We start from the raw sequence: 23,088 nt of genomic DNA on the forward strand, positions 1-23,088 counted from the left end.
CGCTATACCTTCCTACCTGCAGTATGCTTGTAGGTTATCAAAACAAGATATCATGTAAACATCATGTATATCATACATTTACACTTCTGTGCTCGCTTTTAAGCAACAGATCTTTTCTGTTGTAAATTAAACATTATCAAAACTTTAGAATTGGTGGAATTAAGCTGTTAAGGGCTCGATTGTTTGTGAATTAATGTTGGTTCATGAAAAACAATTTCGTTCGGGCATTCAAAAGAATTTATAGTGGTATTGGAGGTAGGACAAAATGGTTACTTTTATGCCAATAATGGTCATTCATTGGTCTGGAGCCAATATGTCGGGAGTCATTTTGTCAAAAGCCAATATGTCGGGAGCCCAATTGCCTGGAGCCAATATGTCGGGAGCCCATTTGTCTTGCGTCCTTATGTCGGGAGCCAATATGTCGGGAGCCAATATGTCCTGAGCCTATTTGTCAGGGGTTAATATGTCGGGAGCCTAAATGTCGGGAGCCCATTTGTCGGGAGCCTATATGTCGCAAGTCAATATGACGGGAGCCCATTTGACGGGAGCCAATAAGTCGGGGCTATTTAGACGGGGTCGGTTTGTCGATTTGACGGGGTCATATTAACGGGGCCGTTTTGTACCAGGTCGTTTTGACAGGGCACCAATGTACAAGCATCTCTACAAACCTAAACTACCCGGGGACTTCCCCACCCCACAGACCTGCATCTCCCAACTGTCTGCCCCCTATGATATTCCATCCTATTAAACATCCATGATAACAATTAGTTTTTCTACTGATTTTTACCTTAACATTTCATTTGTTGATCTAATTAATCAATGTGGGCTACTAACACTGTCCGTTTTTGGTTTTCATCCAATTGCAAGAAACTTTGGGAAGTTATTGAGAATACTACAGGCAGTGATTTAGACATTTTTCTGAAAAGGTGACTGGAAAAAAAACAGTCTTTCACCAGGGAAGGCTACATTTCACCAGATGCTGTCAAATGGTAAATAGGAAACAGATACTGTCAAATGGTGAATAGGAGACAGATACTGTCAAATGGTGAATAGGAAACAGATACTGTCAAATGGTGAATAGGAAACAGATACTGTCAAATGGTGAATAGGAAACAGATACTGTTGAATAAGTGTGTTCCCTTTTTGAAAGTGACAGCCCATGATGCAAGTGAAGTAGAGTTCATCTGTTTCTGAGATCTCAGCCCTATGCTTAACCACCTTTAATTTCCCTAAAGTGAGTCAGGTACCCATCAGAGCTTGATGGACTAATGTACTGACTTGAACCTGGATTTGAACTCAAAACTTTTAGGTTAGCAGTATAGTGCTTTACTGCTTGGCCACACCATCCCATAATGGTAAGGAACATGTCAAATATTAGACAGAATGAAACTATGCAAGTCACTTTTAAAAAATAAAAACAAGTTTCAATTTCAACTTTAACTTTTAATGTTGAATCAAAATAAAAGACAATAACTTAGAAAATAAGAGCTAACTTTTGGTACACTTCTAAATCCTACACTACTAAAAGGACACGCACTGAAGGTGCAGTCTTCAATCATCAAACCACGATGGTAGTAACATCAACAATACACTTTTCTTTAGCTGATATACAAACATATTTACAGTAGAGATTTTCATTTTTCAAGTTGAGCATTCTATTTCAGATCAATTTTTACCTTTCTCATTTGTATATTTAGATAATAGAATGGACATGTGTAATTTGTAATCTCAGGCAACAAAAAAAAGCAGGTTATCTCCCTTTGTTAGATTATATTACCTTTTTAGATTACATGTAATATGCAATCTAGACCTAAACCTCATCTTTTAAAACTTGATTAGGATAATTTATTTGTTAATATGTTAATGTGCTGCTTTCTGTTTGTTGTAGCTCATCATCATCTTCTTGATTTCTCCAATGGCTCGGCCAGGATTAAGTCCCTTTAAAAAAACATTTAATTAAACAATGTATATAGCAGACCTGAGGGGAAGTCGATACAGTTCATGATAGTGTATAATTTGCTATGTCTAATGACCAGATTAACGTAGTTTTTGCTGCCCTAATGTAGAAGCTTTACACTTCATATTTTCAATAATAAAAAGAACTCAAATTACTGAGTAATTTTTATAGTTGTTGACATTATACAATATATCTTATTTATAGATTGAAAACTCACTGAGATGATTTTTCAATGGCATATTTTAAAAGCTTAAAAAAAACTCAGCAATCAGCAATTTAACATGTGATTTTTATACTGTATAAAATTAGTATTAGTATTTTCAGAATTGTCGTCCGTTTTTTCTGTTAAAAGACGGAAAATTAACCACTACAAAACAAACTATCACTAAAATCACTCTAGGCCCAGTAGCAGAAAGTGTCCATTTTTGGAGTTTAAAGCTACATTTCTATTTATTTTCATCAAGCCAAAGTTATAACCCAATGTTTCACTTTGGTAAGACAAACAATGATTGGCTGTACAGGAACTCTGTGATCAATTTTCATATCAGTTATTTGTTTACAAAACTTTGACGATATAGTTTTTAAATAACATTATGCTATCTTAAACCACATGACCTAGTTTCTGTCAATTTTGAATAACCTCGAGGCTATTCTCTGTCTATTATCATTTTATTATTATAATTTTATTTATATAATCTTTTTAGAATAGCTAAATATTTTATTTGCTAAATGTAAAAAAAAAACGTGATTATAATTTTCATCATCAGTTTTATCAATATATAGGAATGATTTTAAAACAAAATAGACATGGTGTGTAGCTTGAAATAATTTATACTATTATAAAATTTTATGTGTTATTGTGCATTTGAGCTCTATATCTTTTGTGAATAATTTCAACTTTAACAAGGCTAAATGTTATATGGAATAGAAAGGGGGGGGGGGGGGGGGGGGGAAGAAAGAACCCGAGCTGGGTATTGCTGCTGTTGCATCCTTTTAAGTCCTCACATTGACTATAATAAGGTAGTTTTTGCTTACATACTTTTACAAGGTATACATATGTAAACAAGCTACTGGTACTTGAGACTAATAGTTCCTTTGACACATTTTTTTCTCTATACATGGCCCTTGCACTCCCCCAGCAACAACTGGATCACATAAGTAACTCTTCACAGCTATGGTTATTCTGTATTTCCATAGTCTGTACTGTGTCATTTATTTTTTTAAAAGACGCACTTTTGACAGATTGTGACTCCCTGCACTATTCTGATTGAACGTGTTTCAAATGTTCATGTTATAGGCATACAAAGTTCAAAGTACCATTGTTCCCCTACATTTGCATTATAACTATCATGTATGCGGTTTTATCAGAAAGTTTTTGGTGATTTTTTAAAATGTGCACAATGTGTTTTTTTTTACTTCACTTTTTAAGTTAATCAATAAGTTAGAAAATGCAACTAATTTAAACGATGTCCTTATTTTTAAGGTTTGAAAATAAAACAGGTTGTTCTCTGTGTATGTGTTAGTGTTAAGTTCAAAGATTGAGTTTGTGACATATACTTTTACAGATGTAACTTCAATTTTAGGTTGTCAAAAAAAAAGTTAAAAACCAAAAATGTTATGCCATAACTTTAAAAGTAATTAAGATATATGAACGATTTTTGATATCCACTATCTTAGAATCTTGAGTTCTTAACATAGCAGATTTTTAAAATGCTCGGGAGCATTTTAAAAAATCAGTTTCACATGCGGAGTAAACTAACCTTAGGGCAATTTTTGGTACAGCTCATGATAGTGTATAACTAACCGTAGGGCATGTCTTGGTACAGTTCATGATAGTGTATAACTAACCTTAGGGCATGTCTTGGTACAGCTCATGATAGTGTATAACTAACCTTAGGGCAATTTTTGGTACAGTCCATGATAGTGTATAACTAACCGTAGGGCATGTCTTGGTACAGTTCATGATAGTGTATAACTAACCTTAGGGCATGTCTTGGTACAGTTCATGATAGTGTATAACTAACCTTAGGGCATGTCTTGGTACAGTTCATGATAGTGTATAACTAACCTTAGGGCATGTCTTGGTACAGTTCATGATAGTGTATAACTAACCTTAGGGCATGTCTTGGTACAGCTCATGATAGTGTATAACTAACCGTAGGGTAATTTTTGGTACAGTTCATGATAGTGTATAACTAACCTTAGGGCATGTCTTGGTACAGTTCATGATAGTGTGGCATCTGTACACGGAGTAGCCATCCTCCAATAGCGCCAAACGCTCTTCAGTAAAGTCATCACGAGAGTCAATCATCCATCTAAATCAATGAAACGTTAACTTTTTAAATTAAAACTTATCAACATCTCACCATTGACTCAAAAGTACCAGGATGTAACTGCTAATATCTCTTAGGTTTCTATCAGATGGACACAAACAGTGCACCTCAGCACTGCACCCACTAAGTGCAAGAAGCAATCAGGTTGTATTCATATCAGCTAAGATCAGATATATTTTCTTTTAGATTATGTTGTTTAAAAGCTATTAGAGTATAGCTTTGTAGGATTCTACTTTTAAAAAATATCGTACCGTTACTTAATCATTACCCGACAGATTCACCATGTATGCTGTACAATACACTCACACTGTTCAACCCACCCTTAGTCACACACACTGACTCACAGCTATCTACTTTATCAAATAACTCCTTAAGTTCAGTATTCTGATGCTTTCTTGCTTTGTGATGCTTTTTCTGTGTGACTGAATATGCAGGTGTTTCTTGCTGTTTTTATCTGTGTGATTGTACGTGCAGGTTATCAATGCTAACAACTGGAGCATGGTTATCAATGCTAACAACTGGAGCATGGTTATCAATGCTAACAACTGGAGCATGGTTATCAATGCTAACAACTGGGGCATGGTTATCAATGCTAACAACTGGAGCATGGTTATCAATGCTAACAACTGGAGCATGGTTATCAATGCTAACAACTGGAGCATGGTTATCAATGCTAACAACTGGAGCATGGTTATCAATGCTAACAACTGGAGCATGGTTATCAATGCGAACAACTGGAGCATGGATGTCAGAGATGTAACCACCCGCCAGAAAAAAAAGAGGAAATCTTTTTACAAGCGGAGGTGGGGTGTAATTAATTTTGTAATTTTAAATCAACTAAAAATAGGACAGATGAGTCTAAAATTTCGGGATGGAAAGAAAGTAATATTATGTATATTGCAAAATTGCCATTGAAAATAGTAAACCAGAAAAAGGATGCTGAAACTATCCAACTTCCTGTTTAGCTAAAAATTAGTATTTATTGTAGGCCAAATTTTTATAAAACAAAGTCAATTTTCTATGCGTATTTTTTTAGCAGGTGGCAGCGGGCGTTATGGGTCATTAATGTTTAAACTAAACTTTCTAAATTCTAGACCTCTATGAACTCTGGTATTGGCACGTTCTGATCTCATAAAATAGCCTTCAAATAAATGATTTTATTTATATTTGGTCAAAAGAAAAAATGGTTAGACGAAAAAGATTTCCAGTTCTGTTGGAAGAAAAATATTGAATTTTTTCCAGCAGAAAATTTTCCTCAAACAGAAGGTGGATTTCTAAAAAAAGTGGATAGAACTACATCTGGTAAGAATGATTTACCTGTATGCTTGCATGAGTACAGCTGGTCCAAGATATTTATCAGAATTCCACCAGTAGCTGGGACAGGAAGTGCTGCAGCATGCGCACAAGATGCACTCATATAACCCATCCTGGCAATAGAGAAGTTGTACACAACTTACAAGCCTTAATGTCAGGAACAAATGCACTCAGTTGGATCTAATTCAACCAGTATTAAGCTACATTTATGCTAATGTCAAGAACAAACATACAAGTTTGGCTCTGTCTTCCACAGACTGAAGGTAGGAAACTTTGCCAATATCTTCATCTTTTAAATCTTTCTTCTTCAAGTATGGTTCAATGGAGCGGTACTGGGCATAGAAGTTGCTCATGTCCTGCAGAAAGGTAATATTGACTTTCATCAAAGGGAGAGCATCATTTGTAATTTAAACCACAGTTTAACTGTAAGTAAATGATGCTAAACTTAAATGTGAGGAAAGTCAGTAAATGATGCTAAACTTAAATGTGAGGAAAGTCAGTAAATGATGCTAAACTTAAATGTGAGGAAAGTCAGTAAATGATGCTAAACTTAAATGTGAGGAAAGTCAGTAAATGATGCTAGGAAGAATGAACGTACAGGAACCAAATCCTTGACCACATACATATGAGGCAATGGGTAGATTTTAACAGACTTGCTTGGGCTTTCATTGATCTTGCTATTAAAAAAAAAGACATTTTAATGTTGAAACAAGGTTCCTTTAAAATCATGATTTCTTTCACTAAAATGGGTGAATGCTACTAACTATATGCAAGCTAGAGTATTTGTGCCATCAATATTCATGGCACATGAGCCACAAATTCCCTCACGACATGATCTACGGAAGGTTAAAGTGGGGTCCATTTCATTCTTGATTTTGATAAGACCATCAAGCACCATGGGTCCGCAGCTGGAAAACAAAAATTCAATAGAGCATACATAAGATGTAAAAGAGACAATTTTTGGTACAGCAAAGAAGAAATAAATTTGAGACATCCCATTGTAGTCTGTACTGAGACATTCCATTGTGGTGTGTACTGAGACATTCCATTATGGTGTGTACTGAGACATTCCATTGTGGTGTGTACTGAGACATTCCATTATGGTGTGTACTGAGACATTCTATTGTGTACTGAGACATTCTATTGTGTACTGAGACATTCCATTGCGGTGTGTACTGAGACATTCCATTGTGGTGTGTACTGAGACATTCTATTGCGGTGTGTACTGAGACATTCCATTGTGGTGTGTACTGAGACATTCCATTGTGGTGTGTACTGAGACATTCCATTATGGTGTGTACTGAGACATTCCATTGTGGTGTGTACTGAGACATTCCATTATGGTGTGTACTGAGACATTCTATTGTGTACTGAGACATTCTATTGTGTACTGAGACATTCCATTGCGGTGTGTACTGAGACATTCCATTGCGGTGTGTACTGAGACATTCTATTGTGGTGTGTACTGAGACATTCCATTGTGGTGTGTACTGAGACATCCCATTGTGGTGTGTACTACTTACTCATTGAGATCCACTTGATAGGTCTGTACCCTTGGTTTGTCACCAGCTTTTTCAGGATTCTGAAAACAATTTTGAAAGCTTAATTATTGATGCATTCTTAGATAAGTACTACAATAATTGTATTAGTATAGACCAGGGGTCTCCAAACTACGGCCCGCGGGCCGGATGCGGCCCGCGATGTCCTCTTATCCGGCCCACGGAGATCTTTTTGTCCACAGAAAAAACGTTTTTTGGTGATGGCTTAGGAACTTTGCCCAGAAAATCAAAGACATGCCTGGAAGAAACTGGCCCCTGAACTGAAATTTTATAGTTAATGCGGCCCTCGGACAGAAAAGTTTGGAGACCCATGGTATAGACTATAAAACTTGTCAGTAATTTACTTACCCATCTGTAAATTTCAAAATTTTTCAAATTCTGTTTGGCTTGAGCAGTAGGAGCAGCAGCTGTCTGGGCTGTTCTTGTCTAAATAAAAAAAAAAAATCTCATAACTTACATGCAGGTAGATTCAAATATGTATACTTAGAGTTTTAAGCAGCTTCATAATACAAGTTCTGAGTCAAACACACAAGTGCAATATTATATTCATCTGCATCCTTTTAACATTAATAATCATTTATGTGCTATTGCTAAACCCATTTATTTTTCTTTAAAATGTGGCAATTTTATAGTCTAATTTATAGTGGTTGAAAAGCATTTGATTCAGATTAGAGAAGGACAAATATTTTCAAATTGGGTTTTCTTTAAACATTTTGCTAAACACCTCAGACATGCAAAATACCCTAACCTCCCACACACTTATGACATATTACTATTCACCTTATGTTCACGTCTAAACAAAAGCAAACATAAAAATAAATACCATTCCTTTTTCTTGACTCTGACCCAAACACCCCTCCCCTGTAAGTTACTGCTTCATGCTCTAACACAGGGGTTCTAAAATGTCGGTAGGGTGGCGGGCACCACCTATTTTAAATCGACAAACTTCTTCCAGAGGCATAGCGACCCTTCCTGTCACCCCGGGACAAAACTGTCGATTTGCACCCCCCCGCAAATTTTTTATTTGCAACCCCCCCCCCCCCTCAAACTTTCGATTTCCATCCCCTTCAACCTTTCAATAATGTTTATGAAAAAAATTCTGTCTCTGTCGAATAGTAAGAGGCGGGCACATACGAATCGTTCGGCGGGCTAATCTAATACAAATAATAATTGACTACTATATTGCTATGTATCTATATTCCTGGGTGCTAGGGGCCTGTATAATAATATAATAATAGTTAGGGCATAGCTATAATAGCCTAATTTAATTATTAATATTAATAGTAATTTAACCCATATTCTGCTAGCGTCCCACTAATGGGACGCTTGTAAAAAAAATTGCTAAAATTTATTTAAAACTAGTTAAAACACAAATTATGTTTCATTGTATTTGAAAATGGTTACACTATTGAAATTGTGTGTGTTTTGTGAAAAAAATTAATTTAGAAAAATGTTATAGCGCCGGCTTTGCAGGACTTGTCAAAATGGCAGAAAAAAGAAAACATGCGCACAGGAAAATGCATATCTTCTAAAATATTAACATTTTAAGTGCAAAATACATTTGAAACTTGTAGCAGTACCATATTTCTATCTGATAAAAATATAAGAGTAACAATTTTTTTTATCTACTTTGTTATATCAAGTGTACAATAAGCGTCCCATAAGTGGGACGCTAGCAACAAAAGGCCCCAGGTAGATTGTTACACAAACGTAACATTTATTGGACACTAACGAAAAACAAAGATGCAAATGTTTATGTTAAATGGATATTAATGGTGAAACAATTGCTGACTTTGTTAACTGTTGACTTTATGGTGTTAAGTAGTATTTATAGATATTTAATTATGACCTTGACCTATATTTACTTATATATTATTGTATAAAAAAAATTTCAGAATTACACTAACTGTGACTAACTGAAGTATTTAATACCATTAATACCATTTATGGGACGTTTTTAAAAAAAATCAATATTTAAAAAAGTAGGCCTATTGATTTTTTTTTTAAATCTATAGATCTAGATCTAGTCATTCTTTCATTCAGTGCCCAAAAGCTAAACAATATAAAAAAAATTATAAAAATTTGAGACCTTGGGATAATATGGGTTTAAAGTAGGCTAATGTAGTAATTATTAATTAATAGGCCCTACTAGGCCTAATATTAATTATTATTATATTATAACTTGAGTTAGGCCTAAATATTACTTAATAATATTGGGATGATCATTATATCATTATTAAATTATGGCAGGAAACAGATTGGTACCGCAAAATGCATATTCGGTCTTCGCCGTTCATAAACTTTCTAACCAGACATCGTTCGGGGATTTTGTTTATACTGATAAATAGAGCAAGGTTTTTACAAGCTTCGTTAGCAACATTTTTGTGGAATTCGTTTTTTATGACATTTTGTGCCGCGGCGAAGGATGCGAAGTATGCAAATCTAGACGGAATGGATCTACTTGGAAAGTACGTGTACTGCACTAATGAGGTAAGAAATAATATTTTGTAAAAATAACTATTATTTTTTTATGGATTTTTCATTAGAAATGATTGCTGTAAATTATGAAAGTAAAAAAAAGTATATTTGAATGCGTTTTTTACTTTAATTTGAACAAAATGACTGCCGAAAATTACGACACATCGGCGTCGCTGAAAGCGGGAATTTCAGTTAATTTTTTACGGATATAAAATTGTATTTTTTTACTCCGAAGCATGTATTTAAATAACAGTTAAGTTAAATCTATTTAATTCTGTAAAATATAATTATTATTTTGCCGTAGATACTTTTTTAAATATTTTTAATGATTTTCTGTCGCGGAAAATCGGTATTCGCACCATGCACGCACACGTAGTAAAACTAGACTTATCTTTAAAACACGAGAATCTTGAGTACACTGCGAATAACAAAGTTTTTAAATTTTAGTTTACTTTTGACTTTAAGCCATTTGTTTTAAATCGAAATTAATTGATAATGTAATTATTTCAAAGTAAAAATTTTCCGTCGCAAATTGGCTTCTAACCTTCGCCACTGAACCAGCCTACGCACGACATTCGCGCGAGTCTGTTTCTTCGCAATAGTCTGTATAGTGTCGAGGGCTAATTCTAAAAAGAATCGAGTCTATTAATCTAATGTTTATTAAAATTAGGTACAATTGTTGGAACGCATGAGAAATAACAAATTAATATTTCTTTAAATCTATAGCCAAAAGAAAGTAGAACTTTATAACTCTGTAAATTATGAATCGAGTGACGGCTATCGTGAAAACGGGAGCCATTTTACTCTTTTTTTTAGGGTGACCTACTTTTATTATATAATTTTAAAATTCATCGATTTGATAAGCAGCTGAGTAGCTGACTACGCATGCGATATGGCTGACACGTTTTGGGATAGGGATCGAGTACACCATAGAATGTTTTTTTTCTTAGAACTAAGCGTATTTTTTTTTAAAATCAAAAGATACTTACATATCAGTTGTTGATTTCAATTTCATTATAGATCTAATCACTAACTTCAGTTTTTAAAAGTGATTTTGCTTCTAGAACTAGCGTATTTTCAAAATTACGTAGATTCTAAATCTAGATCTATTCACTTACTATTTGACAACCGTGTCAGTAAAATGAGGTCACCGCTTCCAGATTCTTAGGTTTTAATTATGTTTGTCATTTTGATCTATTATAAGTAGCATTAAAACAACTGCATCTATTATCAACATATTTTTTATATGCCAGTTCTAATTATACATTCTGTTCATTACCAATTCTAATGAAATCGTATCAGGCCCTAACACCCTGTTCACCTACACTGACACTACACTTGAATGACGCCACAGACAGTCGTAACTTTAAATTAATGTTCAAAGTACTAAACAATTATAATTAGCCATGTAAATGCTGCAACTATATTAAAAATTGGCATATAGACATATTTTATTAATTATGTTTTTTATATAGACCTTCTATATTTAACTCTGTTATTTTTTTCTTCCCCAGAGTGTTTCTAAAAGCCAGAATTTTAAAGGGGAGGGCGGTCGTTTTTTTTCTCAAGAATAATTATAGAAATAAGCTATAAACTGGTATATTTTGTAAAGTTTGACATAATTACAAATAAATGTATGCCTAAGTGACATTTCTGTGTAATTATATCGTTAATTTTGTGAATTTCGTGGATTTTTTGACCTCACTACATTTAGATGTAAAAAAAAATCTCAGTTGAGTGAGTGTGGTTAATCTACATTTTGAACGTGATGTAAATGTCTAGTGCTATTAATTTTTATATTTTTGAATTCCTCGATTGTTAAGCAACAAAATTGATATATAATATGTCGATATTTGTTACTTTGAAAATTGGCGAAAATCGACCCTAAAAGTAGATGCTTGAGGGTTGAATCTGTTTCCTGCCTTATAGATCTATAATCATAACCTAACAATTACTAATAGTAATAGTAATAGGGTCTAGGGAATTTAATAATTAGATCTGTGATAAATTAATACGTAATGCCAATCTAGATTCAACATAGATCTAGATCTAAGTCTATATCGATCTCTATAAAGTAGATTTAAAGTGCAAATAGTTTTGTCTTGAATTCAAGGTGAAGGCCATATTGAAGGTGACATGTTATGAAATAGAACAAAATAACTAGATAAACTAGTCTAGAATTACTATTTAAGTTAGATCTACCAAATCCATATCTGTTCATAGAAAAATATTTCACGTAGCTAAAAAATAAATAGATCTAATTCCATGTAAGTTTTAAATTAAAATCTTACTTGAATAAGCTGAATAAGAGCTTTAGTCGCAGGCGAAAATTTCGTGAGAGCTTTAGTGGTTGCCATATTTGTTTGCGTAAAGTAGAGGAACAAATAGCCAATGGACATGCGTAACACTCATTTCCGACAAATTAAAATGGCGGCGTAAACAAACTATTGTTAGTTAGTGATGTTTTGTTACTAATGTTAATCTACTTGCCCACTAGTAAAACCTTCTTGTGGTTAGTTCTTAAATTATATGAAATTTTTTTACCGATGACTAGATTTATATTATTTTTACATGGGTTCATATAGATTTACACTTAGATCTAGATCTATATTCTATAACTTGGTCCGACTAGTTCTGGATCTAGAAATCTAGTCATGTGCAAGTTATTGCACGTTCTCGATTTTCTCAATCATCAAGGCATTTTGATGATTTTTAGGAAAAAAGTATCAATAATAGCTAGCACACTAGTAAACAAAGTCAATTATTAATATATTAACTTCCTGTGCAAAGTTATTATTATAATGAATCAGTGATAACTGAAAAAAAAATCCAAGTCAGGTTCAGCCTTCAGCCTATTAATTTTAATTTATTAGGCTAAATAAAAAGTATTATGAGCTAATGAAGAAAAAACTACTGTACTAGAGTTACTAGAGTCTATATCTAGATTCTAGTACTGTGACCTGATTTCATGGGTGGATTTCAAAAGCATTAATTAACATATCTTAGAAATGAATTTAGATAGATCTAGCTAAAATTTAACACAATCAATAAACAATTTTTAAAAAAAAAACCTAGGCCTATAGTATTGTATAGTATTGTATAGTATAGGCCATATGGTGGCGGATAGTTGTAGTAAAAAAAAATCAATCTTAGTATTTTTGTTTTTTATGACAATATTTGTACATAATTAACATGCCATGCAATGCATTTTATATTCACAGAGGGTAAGTATACCATGTTACAAAAACTGCAATCTTAACTAATAATTTAATTTAAAAAGGATAAAAACGATCATAAATTAGGAAAATGCTATATATAATATTTTTAGATATGACACGACATGACTAATAAATGTAGCCAAATGATTGGACTTTGGTGCGGCACACATTTCCAGTGCTTTGTTTTCAGCAAAAAGATTATTATAAAATGGCATTATAGGGGGTTGATATAACTGACATTGTACCACAAGTACGGTCATGAGAATTATTCCCAGACATTTTCATTTATAAAAAGTTAAGACTCTGAGTCGTTGCTGCATCATCCAATAGTTAATGAACATCACGTAGTTTAGAAGTTATTTGATTTTAAGTTCACTTTAACACAATAATAAATAGAGCTATTTTCACTAAAGCACCACTTGTGAGATAAAGAAATTAGGTCAAAAGTACACCTAACTATTCTTGATTAACAGACTTAAGTAAAGAAAAAGGCTTTTACTTTTTAAGATTTTTTTTAGTTAAAAAAAATAGATACCTTGCTTACCTTAGGCCTAGATTCTACTATATAATATATATTATAGATAGATCTATATACTTAATTATAGGCTTATATAACTTAAATATCTAGCTGATATAGTTACCAAAAATTTAGGTTAAAAAAACTTAAACAATCATGTTTTTATTAGCATACCAAATTTAATTTTAACAATGCAAACTATTTTTTAAAATATTTAGATCTAGGCCTAAGGCCCTAATGGAATCTTTGAAACCTCTCTAAACTTTCAATACCCACTAAATGGGGTCCATTATTACTATTACTACTAAAATCAACTAAATATTAGATTGCTGAAACATTATTCAAAATCAATATTGATTATTTTGGCCTATTACAAGCTATTAGTGTAATGTATAGATCTAGTTATTCTAGTAGGCCTATATGCTAGATCTTTTTTATTCAATTTAGCATAGGCCTATAGATCTAGAATCAATAACAAATGTCCAAAGACATTATTATTTATAATTACAAAAGTCAGCCTATCTTGATCTATACATCACCATAATAAAAAAAAGACTAGACCTGTTACCTTTTTTGATAATTGAGTAATAGTATTAGTATTATTATCCCCAGTACAGAAAGGAAGGTCAAGAGAGCTGTGGTATTTTTTGTTGTGTTAAAACTTATATTTAATTTTAGTTAATGTTCATTTCTGGTGAATTAATGAGTAATTATGCATTCTAATTAATAGTATTTCACAATCACACCACTTTTGTAGTTCACAATGCTATCAAACTACCATTATTTTTTTTGCTCATTTTTATTATCTCCCCTTTTTATCTATCAGTATAAACAAGACTAGAGTCAGAGCTCCACTTGTCATGCTGTCTTCAGGCATTAAAGCCGTTGTTTCTGAGTATGAGCTACTCAATTCTAACTACAACGCTAAAAGACAGTCACTGGAGGATGATCATTTTTTCCCTCTTTATCTTCGCCAAGAGAGAAATAGCAATTCCGACATTCTTAAAAGTAGACAATTAGATCATATTCAGGCTGAAAGTAAAATTCCTGTCCCCACTGAATGGAGCCCTGGAATGATTCCCTGCTCAAACCACTTGCTGTGTGTCACACCTGAAAAGCCACAGAAAGATTTGGCAGATCTCAAAGAAAATATTCTAGAGCCCCAGGACACAAATACAATTCCACAGCCTGCTGTTTGGAGTCCGGGGATGAGTTTCCGTCCTAACCCATCTTTGTTTGTCACCCCAGATCAGCAAGCTAGGAGAAACATATCTTCTAGAAACTCTGTTGATAATGATGAAAATATGAATGTGGCTGAGAATGAAAAAGAAAAGCAGTTAAAATCAAAAGAAAAACTGAATGTTCGGTTTGACCTCCCATCCTTATCTTCAGGAGATGAGACAACAGAGGACATTGATTTAGACTGTGCATCTCCTATCACAGGCTTGGATTCCTCCAGTTGTCCTAGTCCAGTCTGGAAAACATTTCAACACAAGTTTTATAACCCCAATTACTACTCTGATGATTCAGTTCTTGAGAAATCACTCGACCAGCCTATTGCCAACCTCACAACTCTTCAAAGCTCTCTTGTAAATCAAACCTCAAAATCAAATAAACCAACAGCTCCTGGCATAGCTCAACCAACAGATCCAGCATCCCCAGGAAGTCAGCAGATCAAAGGGCTCCTGGTGAATGGGCCGGTTGTCTCAAGAAAAAATATGCCAGGCAAACAGAAATGCCAGACAGGCGCAGTACAACAAGCACTACAAGAAAAGCCCCCAGCCCTGACCCAACCATCAGTGCTGGAGCTTCCTCCCGTCTCAGTTGTCAGGGAATCAAAGAGTAATTTCATCTCCACGGAATATTCATTTCCTTTTTCTGCCTCACCTACAGGTGGGGAATATGAACATATATTTGCCAGACCTGAGTTTAACTCCACTCTCAAATTGCGCAGTGAACTGGACAGTCTTTTTCAGGGTCAGTTAGATTTAAAAAAGGCAGTGGAGGTAACATTAGCAAAGTCAGAGGTGAAAAGGTCAGAGTTGAATGAGAAGGTAATGTCAAAATTTGTTGTTTTATTTTACTTGAATCTGATCTTCAATCAGTTACATTATCATGTATGTAGGCTTATTTTACAATATAAAAGTATTGCATGTGGATAAGACAATAATAAAAGTTTGATTTCCCAAAACAGGCAGCAAACTACACAAATAGGGCCTGTAAGCAGTTCCAAAATCTGGTGGACATTGACACTTCCTTGGAAACATTGTGTGACAGAGTTGTCAGAATGAGGACAAGCAAAGCACATTCTCAGCGCCTACTCAATCTAAACAATAACGTAAGGGGGACAGGAAAAGCAATCATATCAACTTCTAGTACTCAAAATTTACAATGTGCTCCTTCTTTATATTCAAGCATACTCTTTATGTATACAGGGGCAGAACTACAGTGCCGCCAGACCCCGCAATGCGGGTGGGGGGGGGGGGGGGGGCACAGCCGACCATAATCAATTTTTTTTAGTTAAAAAAATTAATTTTCTTTCATTTTTGACTTGATGGTTGTTTTGTTAAAAGAATACTGTAGCTGCGGTTGGATTATCTTTATTCTATAGACACCGTCCCACGCTCTTGTATAATTATTCTTTTTCCCTTTGTTTTTAAACCATTGTGAAAGATAGGCAAACGTTTAAACCACTTCCATGACTTATTTCCCTTTTTTAAATAGTTAAATAGGGGTGCTCATAAGCTCCTTTTAATAGATTTGTACTTAGCAATTAAGCAATTACTTCTCTTAATAGTTTTTTTTAAAATACATACTAAAGAATGACATAGTATAAAAAAGAAATGTATTTAAAATTAATAATATAAATACAAAAAGACATAAAAAGTAAACATAACACGAGAAACCATTACATATACAAAGCTTTGATATTTCATATACTTTTGAATGACTAGAGGTTAAGAAATATTACGGCCGACATAAACTAAAACAGATTTTCAAAAACACTTATGCACTCACACACATGAGATGTTGTTATTTATATATATATATATATATATATATATATATATATATATATATATATATATATATATATATATATATATATATATATGTGGGGGCAACAAAATTTTTTTGCGGGGTGGCCCTTCGCCTCTGTATATATATATATATATATATATATATATATATATATATATATTTATATACACATATACATACATATATTTATATATATACTAATTGAGCTTGAACAACTTTCTTAGAAATCTTCAAACGCTGCAACAGTACCAGATTTGATGGAGTTTTTCTCATCTGATCTTCAAAAAGAAACTCCAAGTTTGAAACTGCTGGGCACAACTACTGACACTTCCAAGCTCCACACCTCTTCTGCAACTTCTGTGTTTGATTTATATCGCCACAATCGCGTATGGTTGGGTATTCATGACTTTTAAAGTTCATGCCTCAACTAATGCCATTGACCCTTTCAAGTTAAAGCAGAAAAAAAAAGTTTTATAAAATTGCAAATGAGTAGAACTTGAAAATATTGTTTTGCCTTTAAGGCTAAATTTCTATTGACAAACACCAACTCAAAATGTTACACTGTCATCACCTTGGTAAAAGAAAGTGATTGTCTATGACTGTTAGAGACACCTTTATTTTTATTATAAGGACCCATCTTCCTTTTCTGGAAAATGTCTATACTTTTAAACATTAGCATGACCTAGTAAAGGCTAGTTTGTTTTAATTTTTGTCATTTAAATTACATTACCATTAGCAGACAAGAAAAAAAATTCCAATTTACCAATTAAAATATTTATAATCACATGTTTTTAAAACTCTTCACACAATTTTATTGAATTTGCAAAAAAATATTGCATATATAACCTACTTACTGTATGTATGACCTATTTTATAATAAAAGTAATCCAAATTGTTATTTTCATTTTTAAGTTGTGAAAAGTTCTTTCTTCATTTGACTGGTGCAGTTATTGGTTATAAGAATAATTGGCTATAATTGATAAAGTGTGTTGGTTTTTTGTTAATATGGAGACTAAATAAATAGTAAAACTAAATAGTTTCCTTCAATCACAGCACTAATTTTTCTATGTACAGTTGATTTTAATTCCAGCATCTTGAAATTTGTTATTGTAGTAAATCTTGATCAAAGGCTTTATTGAAATTCTTAAATTCTAGTATAGGTATTCAATTTCAATACATAATATAGTGATCCACACTTTTCTCTTAAGTTATTGTAATAGTAGTTCATTATTATATATTTAAAGAAAATCATTCATTTTGTTCTTTATAGTGCATAATTATAGAAAAACTTGTTATTAAAACATTTTTTATGCATTTTTACAAGCTTTTATTTAAAACATGCTAACTCTGTCATGCTTCATCCGTCATCAGTCAAAGCTGGCAAGCTAATTTTTTGACCACGTCTAACTGACCAATTACTCTGAAACTTGGCTCGTGGGTCAAGACCCGATAAAATGTAACCTGACATCGAATTTGACTTAATTGGATGTTTAATTAATTTTTAAAGAATTAATTAAAATTTCCTATATAAAGTATTATTTACTGCGCTGTTATTTATATACGCACATTTTTCATTGAGTGCAATAAATATCATCACTAAGTAGTTGCTGAAGTCCACAGGGAAAGATAAGTAGACCAAAAAAGTAATAAGGGAAATCATTTGAAATAGTGCTGGATTATTAGGGTTTGATCTTCATAAAAATCAAGTGAGTTGACCAAGTGCTTCTTAGGAAGCCAAAACGAATACAAATTAGAAAATCAAAAGAGTTTAGAGCAGTGGTTCTTAACATGGGTTCGATCGAACCCAAGAGATTCGGTATGTAAGTCTCAGAGCTTTGGCGGAAGTGAAGATGCACACCCGACTCCTGTGATTCACTATCAGATTTTGTCAATGTGAAACTGGTGGGATTTAGTACCGCCAAAAAGAATAAGAACCTCTGCTTTAGATTTAGAGTGTAGTTAGTGGAAGGTGCAAGCATATTTGGTCTACTTTTGGTCGTGTCTTTTGAATAATTTCTATAATAGTATATTAAACTTTTAAATTATCAGTTATGTTGAACAAGTAACAAAGCAGTAGCAAACCTCGTTTAGTTTATATGAAAATTGCAGTATTAGGACTTGTTATAAAACAAGCAATTAAAAAAAATGTTCTATTCAGTGGCGTCACTAAGTCTGGTGGCACCCATTTTGCCTAATGGCATCAATTTGTTTGCACATTATATTAATCCATCCACTTAATTCATGTGGAAAAAGTATAGTTTTTATTGTAAATTATTAGACATCGGTGTCACCCCCTCCACGGTCGTTGATTTACTTATCAGTTTTTCAAAAAACTCAACAAAACCTTTTTTTCCTCTGTAAAGTTTGTAGTTGGTCTTACACTCTCCTCCTCCCCCACCCTAGTTTTAAAGTGTGCACAATTCATAATAAAGATGTTTATCTAAGTCATTTATATAGGTGGATTAACTATTACAAGAGGGGGGGGGGTGACACAATGACGTGAACCAATTATATTATTTCCAGACTATAGATAAACATCGTTACTATTACGTCTGCAGTGATTAAAGCTTATACATGTACGTGTATGGGGCATACATTTAAATCATAGGCTTATGTTGGCATATATATATATATATATATATATATATATATATATATATATACATACACCTTGTTTCTTGGGGGGGGGGGTGACACCACGAAGTGCCGCACCGAGTGATACGCGATGCCACTGGATCTCTCAAATTGAAGCTGAGATAATTGCAAGAATCGTACAAAGAACTAGTCGCTAGTGAAATCGTACATTATAAAGTGTGAAACGATTTATCTACTCGCCATTCCGGTGTAAATCCTTCCCATTTACCTCGGCGAAAAAGCGCCCCCACCCACCACCGTTTTCTTATTTTAATGGACACAATACGCTTTAATATAGGGGTCATCCATAAATGGCGTCACGATTTTTACCTCCCCCCTCACCTCCGTCACACGTCATCACAAAAGGCCAGACCCCCCCCCTAAAATGACGTCACACCTCAGCCTACAACCCACCTCAAAATTGCAGTTGAATTTTTTTTAAACATCGATATTTTTCTAAAATCAATTCCTATTACAATGTATTAAAATAGTTTTCTAAAACGCGAAATAACGGCTATAATTCGTTTTCTAACATTGCTTTTTTAAATGCAAAAGTGTGACGTCACACCATCTGAGCCCCCCCACCCTCCCCCTCATCACACACCGTCACAAAATTACGGACCCCCCTCCCCCTACGGGTGTGACGTCATTTATGGACGACCCCCCCCCCCCCCCTTTAGCGTAACCGTACCACTTGCTGGAGTCTCATAAAAAAAATGATCACGCAATATTTTTACTTTCTCGTATATACGAAGTATAGAGAAAGTATTGTAATCGTGCAAAAAAAAAAATCGAGATTTTTACAAATCTCGACGTTTTACACCTCACTGATACGGAAAAACATAATTTTGCAATCTTGTCCGTATGTCTGTGTGTGTCTGTGTGTCCGTGCGTAGACACGATTACTTGAGTACCGTTACAGCTAGGTTGATGAAATTTCATATATAAGTATTTTATCAAAATCGTAGATCCGTATCAACTTTTGAGCGATTTTCGATAACCGGAAGTGGTACTTTTCCTACTTTGAATTTTTCAAAAGCCTATAACTTGAGTACTATTTCAGATAGATACATGAAATTTCACATGTAAGTAAAAGATCTAATTCTCTATCCTGTGTCCAGAGGCGTATCCAGGTTTTCGTCGGAGGGGGAGCGAAATGAACAAAAAAAGGCGCAGAATTTTTAAACCCATGTTCTATATACGTGAATTATATATATATATATATATATATATATATATATATATATATATATATATATATATATATAATTACTAGCTGTAGGGCCTATGTGATTACTTCGCTATGATGTAAAATAAATTGTTATTAGCACTTGAAGAAATAAGTAAAAACATACAATGTAGGCCGACAAAACAAAAAAATGTAAACAATATATATATATATATATATATATATATATATATATATATATATATATATATATATATATATATATATATATATATATACAGTACAACCAAAAACAATAAACGCAACACAATCTGTTTGTAATTCTTGTAAAAAAAATTTTTACATAATAATTCCTGGGACATTAATTAAGACAAGTGAAATAGGTGAAATAAACACGCTCTTAATATAAATATGTATATATCTACATATTTAATTATAAATGTCAAAACAAATCAATAATTACTTTGAATGTAATATAGTTGTTTAACAGTTCTTGTTTTCAAATATTTTTTTTTGTCTACAATCATAATTAAATATATTGTTATTATAAATGCTAAAGTATTACAGCATAATGAAAGTTTTTAAAATCAGAGTTGGTATAAAAACACGCTTTAAATATTAGAGAAAAACATTCGGAATAATAGCTTACATTTAACTAAATGATCGGTCTTTTAGTTCAGATCATACCAGTGGCGTAGGCAGGGGGGGGGGGGGGGTTAGTGGGGGTCATAACCCCCCCCCCCATAGACCCCTCGGTATTTAGAAAAAGTATCAGGGGGGGGGTGCAAATCGAAAGTTTGAGGGGGGTGCAAATCGAAAGTTTGAGGGGGGGGGGTGCAAATCGAAAGTTTGTCCCCGGGTAAAAATTGGAACCCCCTCCTTGAGAAGATCCTGGCTACGCCACTGGATCATACATCTTTTAATTAACTACTTTGTGTTCTTTAAAGATCATGTTTTAACATAGTGATCAGGTATGGGTAAGATCGCTGTATTGATCACACACCTTTTTACTGGTAATTGCAAAAACAATATTCACAAAGTTTTACCTGATTCTAAAGCTATGATTCTGGCGGCATGGTACTTTGGAACATCGTTACGCGTTTTCCCAAATGTACTTTACAGATCAGTTCGGGGTGGGTTTGGGGGGGGGGGGGGTTCAACTTCATTCACCACTGTCCGGTCACTTTAGGTCAATTATCCAACCCAGTTTATACCTAGGTGTGACATTAATGTCGCTCTACACAATTGTGGTGGTGAGGTGTGTATGTGTGTGTGTGTGGTGAACAGAGTGAACATAGCGTCAGTTTTTAGATGACTGTTCTATATATACTGATTCAGAAATAGATTTAAATAAGCAGCAGTGGTAATATGACACTATTCTTTTTTACAGAGGGGTCCATGGGGGAGGGGTTTTAACTGTTTCCTATAATTTGTAATCGTAATCACTATCGCCCAAACTGTCATAATACTAGATCTACTACTTCATCGTGATGACGTTGTTGACCTTGTCAAAATGTCCTTACCACTACGCAGTTTCCCCATAAGTAAATTTAAATAGAGGTGCCAAATCAGTTGTATTTGTGTCTGTATTGTAATTTTTAAAAAATTAATTACACGATTAAAACTGTATATATAAAGTCATTATGTGTGAAGATTTATGTATAATATTTTCTAGATCAATTATTCTTAAGCAAATACAGTAAACAGTTGCCTTAAACGTAACACCCCTCTTGCCAAGTGGTGCTACCCGTAGAGGTTTTTTAAAATTGCAATGCATCGTAATGGTTATTTTAATAATGACAAACTTAATACAGCTGTTAATACGTGTTGTAAACGTGGACGCTACTAGAATAGTCAATTCTGCTTAATTACTGCATGAAAAGAAATCTTGTGATTTACATAGATGTGCCGACCAAAAATAATTTTTTAACAAAAATCATTGTTTAAAACTGAGTTTAAAAAGTTTCCAAAAAGGCGCAACTTTGCTGAAAATGGCCAGAGGGGGAGCGGCCGCTCCCCCTGCTCCCCCCCTGCGTACGCTACTGCCTGTGTCTATAGCCCGAGTTCCCATCCCCTGTTATTTTATATAAGAATATTCGAGAAAGTTTAGGGGAGATCACTCCCGGTTTATTTATAAGAGAATTTCATCAATGCGTTACAAATCGTGTATTTTTAAATGCGTGACATTGTTTTCTAAAACTGATTTATTTAAATATAAACAAAACAGGCGCTTTATTTATTGGATCATAGTTGTTGGGGAGCGGATTGGTTCACCCTCCGTTATAATGATGCAGAGCACACCTCGGCGACCACCCAGGTATCAGGGGAGCCACCGGTTGCACTACCGCAGGGGCGCCGGGTACGGCCCTTGTTTTGGTTTAATCATCGAATATCGTGTGCCACCGTGCCCCTATTGTAGGGTGATATTTAAATTGAATGTAGGCATCATAGTGCTCAGGGAGAGCCCGGGGTGCTGCAGGTCATCCGACCACCAGTGCGCCGGCTGACGCGCCTGATTTAATTTAGTCAATGGTTAAAGTTGCCGATTGTATCTATAGTGTATCTCACTCTAAAAACGAACGCCATAGGTGCCATAGTGCTTACCGGGAAGCACAGGACAGAGGCGTCGCGAGGCGGGGGTGAGGACCACACCGGGTGACACCATTTAAGGGGGTGACACTATGGCGATAAGTTGCAAAATATATAGAAGAAATATGCTTTTTGCCAGTTCAATTAATGATTAATTAGAGTTATTCTAACTGACAATACTAATAACTGTGCCCACTTTAAAACTATATAAGTATATATATATATATATATATATATATATATATATATATATATATA

At 34.0% G+C, this 23,088-nt stretch overlaps 2 protein-coding genes and 1 long non-coding RNA gene across 6 annotated transcripts; 2 read left to right on the plus strand and 1 right to left on the minus strand.

Annotated features, from left to right (window-relative positions):
- Positions 1-1,428: 1,428 nt before the first annotated feature.
- Positions 1,429-16,806, minus strand: LOC131943993 (succinate dehydrogenase [ubiquinone] iron-sulfur subunit, mitochondrial). 2 transcript variants are annotated; one of them, XM_059304423.1, is made up of 9 exons: positions 16,668-16,806; positions 7,512-7,589; positions 7,128-7,186; positions 6,369-6,512; positions 6,203-6,281; positions 5,838-5,960; positions 5,608-5,717; positions 4,158-4,272; positions 1,429-1,938 (listed from the first exon to the last, which is right to left on the minus strand). In XM_059304423.1, exons 1-9 carry the CDS (start codon positions 16,689-16,691, stop codon positions 1,861-1,863), a joined length of 810 nt encoding a protein of 269 aa, XP_059160406.1. In that variant the 5' UTR covers positions 16,692-16,806; the 3' UTR covers positions 1,429-1,860. The 2 variants fall into 2 exon arrangements, with proteins under 2 accessions (XP_059160406.1, XP_059160405.1); XM_059304422.1 differs by lacking the exon at positions 16,668-16,806 and adding an exon at positions 11,933-12,041.
- Positions 10,622-11,290, plus strand: LOC131943994 (uncharacterized). Its single transcript, XR_009386985.1, has 2 exons — positions 10,622-11,024; positions 11,156-11,290. It is a non-coding gene; the product is annotated as an uncharacterized LOC131943994 (long non-coding RNA).
- LOC131943992 (uncharacterized) lies at positions 11,789-17,322 on the plus strand. 3 transcript variants are annotated; one of them, XM_059304420.1, is made up of 4 exons: positions 11,789-11,908; positions 14,203-15,430; positions 15,571-15,714; positions 16,643-17,322. In XM_059304420.1, the coding sequence occupies exons 2-4, from the start codon at positions 14,237-14,239 to the stop codon at positions 16,829-16,831; spliced, it is 1,527 nt and encodes a 508-aa protein (XP_059160403.1). In that variant the 5' UTR covers positions 11,789-11,908; positions 14,203-14,236; the 3' UTR covers positions 16,832-17,322. The 3 variants fall into 3 exon arrangements, with proteins under 3 accessions (XP_059160403.1, XP_059160402.1, XP_059160401.1); XM_059304419.1 differs by lacking the exon at positions 11,789-11,908 and adding an exon at positions 12,046-12,090; XM_059304418.1 differs by lacking the exon at positions 11,789-11,908 and adding an exon at positions 12,047-12,153.
- The last annotated feature ends 5,766 nt before the right edge of the window (positions 17,323-23,088 follow it).

Source organism: Physella acuta, unplaced genomic scaffold (genome assembly GCF_028476545.2).
Source record: "Physella acuta isolate Inbredline_101_S28 unplaced genomic scaffold, ASM2847654v3 ptg000476l, whole genome shotgun sequence".
Classification (NCBI taxonomy): Eukaryota; Metazoa; Mollusca; class Gastropoda; family Physidae; genus Physella; species Physella acuta.